The sequence below is a fragment of the Gossypium hirsutum genome, chromosome A12, assembly GCF_007990345.1.
Source record: "Gossypium hirsutum isolate 1008001.06 chromosome A12, Gossypium_hirsutum_v2.1, whole genome shotgun sequence".
NCBI lineage: Eukaryota > Viridiplantae > Streptophyta > Magnoliopsida > Malvales > Malvaceae > Gossypium > Gossypium hirsutum.
The window spans coordinates 3,134,676-3,141,893 of record NC_053435.1 but is presented as its reverse complement, the minus strand read 5'-3'; the positions used below and the strand labels follow the sequence as shown (position 1 = coordinate 3,141,893).

The 7,218-nt window shown below is 35.1% G+C and overlaps 1 protein-coding gene across 15 annotated transcripts; it reads right to left on the bottom strand.

Moving 5' to 3' along the window:
• Positions 1–1,120: 1,120 nt before the first annotated feature.
• Positions 1,121–7,218, bottom strand: LOC107938056 (E3 ubiquitin-protein ligase MBR2). 15 transcript variants are annotated; one of them, XM_041082498.1, is made up of 9 exons: positions 6,952–7,203; positions 6,204–6,456; positions 5,403–5,502; positions 5,168–5,265; positions 3,206–4,943; positions 2,849–2,899; positions 1,802–1,900; positions 1,581–1,724; positions 1,121–1,498 (listed from the first exon to the last, which is right to left on the bottom strand). In XM_041082498.1, the coding sequence occupies exons 5-9, from the start codon at positions 4,934–4,936 to the stop codon at positions 1,367–1,369; spliced, it is 2,157 nt and encodes a 718-aa protein (XP_040938432.1). In that variant the 5' UTR covers positions 4,937–4,943; positions 5,168–5,265; positions 5,403–5,502; positions 6,204–6,456; positions 6,952–7,203; the 3' UTR covers positions 1,121–1,366. The 15 variants fall into 15 exon arrangements, with proteins under 15 accessions (XP_040938432.1, XP_040938429.1, XP_040938430.1 ...); XM_041082495.1 differs by having other exon boundaries at positions 5,168–5,286; positions 6,204–6,340; XM_041082496.1 differs by having other exon boundaries at positions 6,204–6,340.

Genomic DNA, 7,218 nt, shown 5'->3' with positions numbered 1-7,218 from the left:
CATCAAGTAAATAATTTGAAATCTCTAAAGGCTAGAAAAATAAATTTTAAATAAAAATTTATAATTTTCTAATAGTTATTTAATTTAAAGGGCTATCGGTAATTCTAGATGTTATATATAAAAAATAAAACAAATATAATAAGAACCTATAGTAAGATTGGTTCTTAAAAAAAAAACCTCATTTTATAATTTTGCTTTAAGGCTCTAGATATGTGGAGATGCACTTGTACATTTATCTACGTTTAATTACTAGTTTAATGACACAAGTAAAAAACTTATTTAACACATATATTTTTAAAATAGTTAGACATAAAACAAGTAATAATTAGAAATACAAGTAAAAAAACTTATAAAAAATAATATATATTTAAAATAAGCAAAAGAAAAAAAAATATTTTCTTTGCCACAAATAAGTAGCATGAATGGCTAAAAAGTACCAATTGTAATTAGTTTATAGCTGACTAATGACTAATGTGGGAAAAGTAATACTTCAAGAAAAGGTAGCATTAAAATACAAGTTACAATAGCATCAGCATGAAGCATCAACTACCATTTTCTTGATCTACACTAAAGATTATCTGAGTTAGTTTTGTTTAGTCTTATTTTCCATTAATTTAGAGAACTTTTTTGCACAAGGATTACCAATGTCTAGTGTTGAAGGATTTGATGGTTTGTTTTGAGTTTTTGTAGTAATAACTAGTTAGTTTTACACTTTTACTCTCCACCATTACCCTATTCTTGGTGAACATGCCAGTTTTTACTTCTGTACTGGATATGGTAGCTGGTTCTTGCATTGGATATTTCATGAAATTGAAGTTTTTAGCTGCCTTTTTCATGTTTTTGTGATTTGTGTCATTTAGAATTATGATTGGCTTGGAAACAGATAACAGTTTGAACTTTAGTGTGCTTTGCTAGGTATTTCTTCAAAAGGATGATATTGAACACCAAGTCTTGCCAACAAATGTTAAAGGCAATGGTATGGCTTAATACCTCCTTAAGAAAGGCTAGCTTTTCCGACTTACCTAAGAAAGGAATCTCTTTGCTTTTGTAATAAGGTTCAAAATGACGTCTGCTACACCTTATTTTAGTTAAAAAAATAATACATATAAATGGTCAAAAGTTCAAAACGATAATATACTTTTCTTGAAGCATGATAATGTAATAAATGTTATTTCAAATATGTTATCATTGTCATTGATGCTTTTATGCCAAGTTATTCGACAAACAACTCATCCTGCAGTACATAAAATTAGCAGCAGCATCTTCAAATTTTGTATGGTTCATGCGCACCTAAACCCTTATTATAGGATCTTAATGACGATCAAAAGATAACGAAATTTCCCAGCTCTAACATCAGCTTTTGCTATCATTTAAGCAAGCCTGTTGTCTTACAAATAGGGCACAAGTTCTTTAGCATTAACCATTGTTTAATGCAGTTAGAGTGGAAGTCATGTCCACAATCTAGTATCCCAGTGTCATCTCCATTTGCATATTCTTCCTGCCATGGTTAAATTTCAAAGTAAAAATAATAAATAGAGAAGCCAAGTGAAGCTATTTAAAGCAGCTTATCTACTCTGTACCTGACAGATACAACACGGTTCCAGATCTTGTTGGGATTCTGTTGAAGTAGATGAATGCTTCCGTTGTTCCATCAACTTCAGAATCATTTCCTCGCTCAGTCCAGTGCTCACATCTCCTATGCGTTCTTCTAATGCCAACAGTTCCTAGTTTTCCAATTGTAATTTGAGAAGAAAGATCTCCAGTGTTAAGTGACAGAACATAGAACAGCAACCCTTTTTACCTCATAAGACATGTTATCAACATCAAGACGCATGTCTCTATGTCTGTCATGCATAGCAGCCATACCATGATAGATGAATGGATCAAACGGCATATAATCCTGAAAGGGCGTTGTACACATATCCAATGTCATTAAACATCATATAATGTAGGAAGGACTGAGAATTATTGTTAGACAAAATGCACTTCCTAGGCTTCTACCCAGGAGCTCCACCAAAAGAATTCTCTATCTCTCATTTGGTGGAAATTGGTTTCAGAAGTATCTAGTTATGAACTCAGCATTCTCAAGGTTGAAATCACATTTCTTTTCTTTTGTTGGACCGAAGAGTATGTCATCCAAAAATGCTAAGAGTCAAAGATTGTAAGAAAATTTTTGCTTAATGATATGAAGCCAATCATGTGACCTGATGGCCATAAAGAACAAGACTAGATTATATGCAATATGAACTTAAAACACAACTTAATAAGAGGGAACATCAACATATCACCGTATCACAAGCAAGTTCAACTGTTTAAGCAATCTACTCAATGATCTATGGACATCAAAAAAGCCTCTCATGCACCCAACTATCCCATAATATGCTACGACTCAAAATCAACTCCAACCATTACAAAGAATCTGTTCTCCAAAATGAAAACATATTCTAGAATGCTGCAATTATCCCAACTAATGAAAAGAAGCTGATAATGAGAATAATGTGTTGCTGCTTATCAGCACCAAGTTGTCTCCAACTTTTATCATATCATTGAAGCAATGAGAAATATTTCCTAAAGCCACTAGTCACTTGAATCTGATAGTTATTCAATTCAGTTCCAAGAAATGTACTCATTTTTATAGCAGTTTAGTCGCATTTAGAGAAAACATGGTCTGAGAAAAATTCAAAAAGTGGGAAAGAATATGAATTGCGCAGAAACCATATCAACTATTGATAAAATAGAGTAAAATAAATGCAAAAGGAAAAGGAAATGAATTTTTTCAACATAGCCATCAAAATAATCAGTCAATGTAACCATAAAAAATATTCTCTACTGCAAATTGAATCCAGACCTCAATTTGTAAGTTCTCCCCCCTGTGGACGGCATTTAAGACTTGGCGAATCTAACACATGGAAAAGAAAATGAGCAGTAAGTCATCAATCAACATATGTAATATACATAATCTTCTCAATTTTAAAAAAATTAACAAGCAACTGAACAATATGGCGATGGTTTCAGCAGTTGAAAAAAGTTAAAGGAAGAGGCAAAATAGAAATCATACTACAGTAATTCTAGAATGCAATAAATCATCATTATCTAGAAAGGGAAATGTGTTATTATTTAGTATTAAAATTAATTAAAAGCAAACCCTATTCTAATAGTGGTAGACATATAAATTTACATAAGCAATGACCATTAGAGCACAAACCTCAGAAATTAGTCGGTGTCTCCCTTCAATATCAGCAGCCAATGCTCGTAATGAATGGGCCATCCCAAGAACATCATCATCATGTCTCTCCAATATTAATGCTAACCTTGGGCATGGTTGATTATTCCCCTGGCTGTTAGATTCTGATGGCCCCACTGTCTCCTGTGAGGAAGCTGAAGGGCTTGAAGATGGTAGTGGAAAACGGCCACTGTGACCACCAAATCCAGAACCAATAGGAGGAAATAAAGACCAAGATGCAAATTCTGATAGTCTCTGTTGATTATGTATTGGAGGGTTGTGAGGAGGGATCCAGGCAGGATCAGGCAAAGGATGGATGTTTGAACTAGGGTTTAGGGATCCAGAAGTACTAGGGTTTCCAGAAGCCAAACTCCAACCTGTCAGATCTTGTGCCACATTTCTCATCTCAGTAGCCGGTACAAACATGGGATGCTCCACATTGTTTCTTGAGATATTTCTGATGTTTGGTTCTCCTCGTATCTCTCCAGAACTACTAGAACTTGATGGGTTGCAAACACTTGAACTGGAAGTACCATTCCTAGAGATAGGATGCACATTTCTTGGGACAATAGAAGCAGTTCTCATATGAGGTTGAGTTGAGGTTGAGCCAGAATTTCCAGCTATTGTTGTTGTTGGTCTCAAGTTTAGAGATTCATCAACTGGTGCAACTCGAGGGTGACTAGGAGAGACGAAACTAGAATGGCCAGCAGCCCTGGTTGACAATAAACTAAATGGTAAAGATTCTTGTTCATTTCCCGGATTTGCTCTTCTTTCACCTAAAGAAAGAAATGCATCACTAACTACTCCTCTCATACCAAGCCCAACTCTTGGATTTGACTGATCAGGTGGAGTCACATTAAGGAAATTCGAAGAGGGTGTAGATAAACTCAAGCTGCTGGAAGCTTCATTACGAGTAGGACTAGCATGCCACGCAATATTTTCTACTTGTTGAAAACAGCCTGAAGCACCGGCAGAAAAAGACTGTCCAGAAGTACCTTCAAGGGCCTTCCTCTTGCAGGATAAACCATAACTGCCCAAAGAGGAGCCTGAGCCATCATTGTTTTCCTCTCCTACATGATTAGAGCTTCCAGATGAACTGCCAACATTATCAGAAGAAACACTTGCATTAGATATCTGTTCTCTTTCTAATCCACCTGAATCGTGGAGATTAGGCCTTCCACCAGTTCCAACAACCGACTCTCTGGTACCATTTCCACTAATAAATCCTTCATTTAAATTCACATTCCCTGGGATATGATTAGAGCTGGAACTCTGCAAACATATGGGCCCACTTCTAACCAGATTGCCACTCCATCCATTATTCAGTCTCCCAGTAAAAAAGACATTTAGTGGTTCAATCCGCCGTTCTTCTGACCTCGGAGTGGCCCGTATACGTGCATCCTCACCATCATCATTAAGACGATGATTTAGAGCATCCTGCGTCACCTGGTTCTGCACTCCCTGTCTAGAGCTTGGTTGACCAGAATTCCAGCCACTAATGCTCTGAACATCAAGGGTAATAGCATTTCTGTGCATTGTCCCACCAGAAGGTGCTGTAAAATTGGATAGCCGAGTTTCCACAGGATTCAGCATGTCATGCAATGAATTCGGTTGACCAATACTAGTGTTATTGGGACTTGTTCCCTCATCAATATTAACAATTTCAGGGAAGGAATCAATGGTGCTCCCCTGACCTTGCATCAGGGACGACATCTTCTACCTGTAAAGACCCCAAATATGTTAAATATTATTACAAAATTCCAAAAGAAATGCATCACGCTATGCAGTTCTCAGGTTAATAAAAAAAATGGCTACACAAGCTCAGATTGGCAGTTGAGATCTGAAAAAGCTAGGCAAAAATTTGACTCTTATTTCAGTTCTGAAAAATGCAAAAGAAGAGGGAGAAAGGTAAAATATTTTGGCATATAGGGCCAAGCAATCAACCTAATCTCATCAGGTGCTTGATTGATAGTTGAACTTGCTGAGGTACCAAGCATGCATTGTGAAGCTCCTCAGGCCCGCACGTAAGACATTTTGCGCTACTAGATTAAAGGAAAAAGTCCCTGCTAACTAACAGCTATAGCTTTTGGTCTAACTAGGGGATTGATCTTGATAAGCAAAGGAAGAATATTATGTAAAACTTTTGAAAAAAAACAACAATATTGCAAACTCTACTTACAAAATTCTGAAATTTTTTAGCCTTCCAGGTCAGAAAGGATTGAACAGTTGCATTTGGAGCCTGATGTATGTCAGAAAGTGAAAGCCCCAGCCAGTAACATCTTGAACCCAAAGAAAACAACTACCTTATTGACGACGGATATTTATTTTTGACAGGAGGTGCAGGCATGAACTTTACGTTACATAGAGGTAAGCAATAACCATAGCATTAGACATATAAAACCTAAGTTAAATACTGAATATTGGTTCATCAAAACAACATTAGAGTACAAATTCCTCTAACTTATAACATGCCAACGCACTTAGAGTTATGAACATATATCAATTGACAAGTTCATGTTTATAAGGAACACAATTGATTGACTATTTCTTTATCCTCCAAGGGACTTTCTGCATATCATACACTTGACAGTAGTTCTCTGGTTCATGACATTCCAAGCATTAATAGAGACGATCCACAAAATAAATGCTTTAGAAGTTGGAAGTACACAGTAGCAACTAAACCGAGGATTAACAGAACCTAATTAATTGAAAAGAATGTTTAAAGAGATGTCCTCTCAATCCCAAGTTCCCAAGTATCAACTAATGACACACTGGTAAACAATAACATGGTGTTCCAATAAACAATGCAATCTAAGATATTTATTCCCAACATGAATGTTATGTCTTCCACCGTAAATTTATCAATATTTGCATGCATATTCATCCATAAACAACTACAAGCTAAAACTAGAATAAAGAAACAATTATTGAACAGTGAAAAAGTAATATCAGATATAAGCACAATGCTATAAACTATTACCACATATAATGTGCTTGTTATAAACACTTAGCTTCGAATCACAGAAGACGAAGAAGTCAACATCTTTTGGTGAAGAACATTAAGTCTTTTGCAAAAAATACTTTGAGGCAGTAGTGGCAGATCAAAGTAATAACATGCTGAGATTATAGGAAGCGAATATCAAAATGTCAATTCTTCAAACCTCAAATTATAAAATCTAAAAAATGCAAATTGAAGAGGCAGGATCTTGGCTATAGTACGTAAAATTAAGCATCTGCATCAAGAAAAAGCACAAACTTGATCACATTGACAAACTCTTAAACTAGATGGAAACAAACCCAACAAAGTTCTTCCAAAAATCATCTAAGGTGCCTCTTGTACTAGTAAAGCTTTGGATTTTGGACAAAACTACTAGAAAACAAGAAAAATCCAATCCAATTTCTTCCTCTATTAGATGGCAAAAAAAAAACCAACTGCATCAAATGATTAAATTGGAGAATGCACATATTTTACCAAAATTTTAGTTCATTTGAAAAAAAAAAAGTAGTGAAATGAACCCAACAAGGTTCAACCACAATCCTCTCATATGCTTTCAAAAAATCGAATAAAAGATAAAATAAACAACTATAAAATCAGAAGAGAAAAAACAAAGAAGTCCAAATAAAGGATAAGGCTAAACGATCTTTAAAAAGAAAAAAAAAACATATATCTTAGAACATTAAAGCTAATATATTTTATGAAAAAAAATTGCATGGATTAAGAGAAATACCTGAAGAAAAGAAAGATGAGATAATGAAAAGAAAAGTGATAAAAAAATTGATTTTTGAGCCTAAAATGGTACTAAAAGAAACGAGAGAAATCAGGGGCGTTTCTTCGGTTCTTTCCGCTATTTTAATTTTAATCCTTTGGGAATTTTTGGACTTCTCTCCTTTCTCTCCTTCTCCTTGTTTTTTTTTTGCTTTTTTTGCATTTATAACCCAAAGAAAAAAGAAAGTTATCAGAAATAGGCAGTGCACCAAAGAGCATCAGGTTCTGT

Bases quoted from the DNA above. Each gene is read 5' to 3' on its own strand.
- LOC107938056 (XM_016871140.2), bottom strand. From the start codon at position 4,936: ATGTCGTCCCTGATGCAAGGTCAGGGGAGCACCATTGATTCCTTCCCT. The intron at 1,901-2,848 runs GTCTGGATTCAA...ACGCCCTTTCAG, and splicing joins GGGAGAACTTACAAATTGAG to GATTATATGCCGTTTGATCC. The intron at 1,499-1,580 runs GTACAGAGTAGA...TAACCATGGCAG, and splicing joins AACCGTGTTGTATCTGTCAG to GAAGAATATGCAAATGGAGA.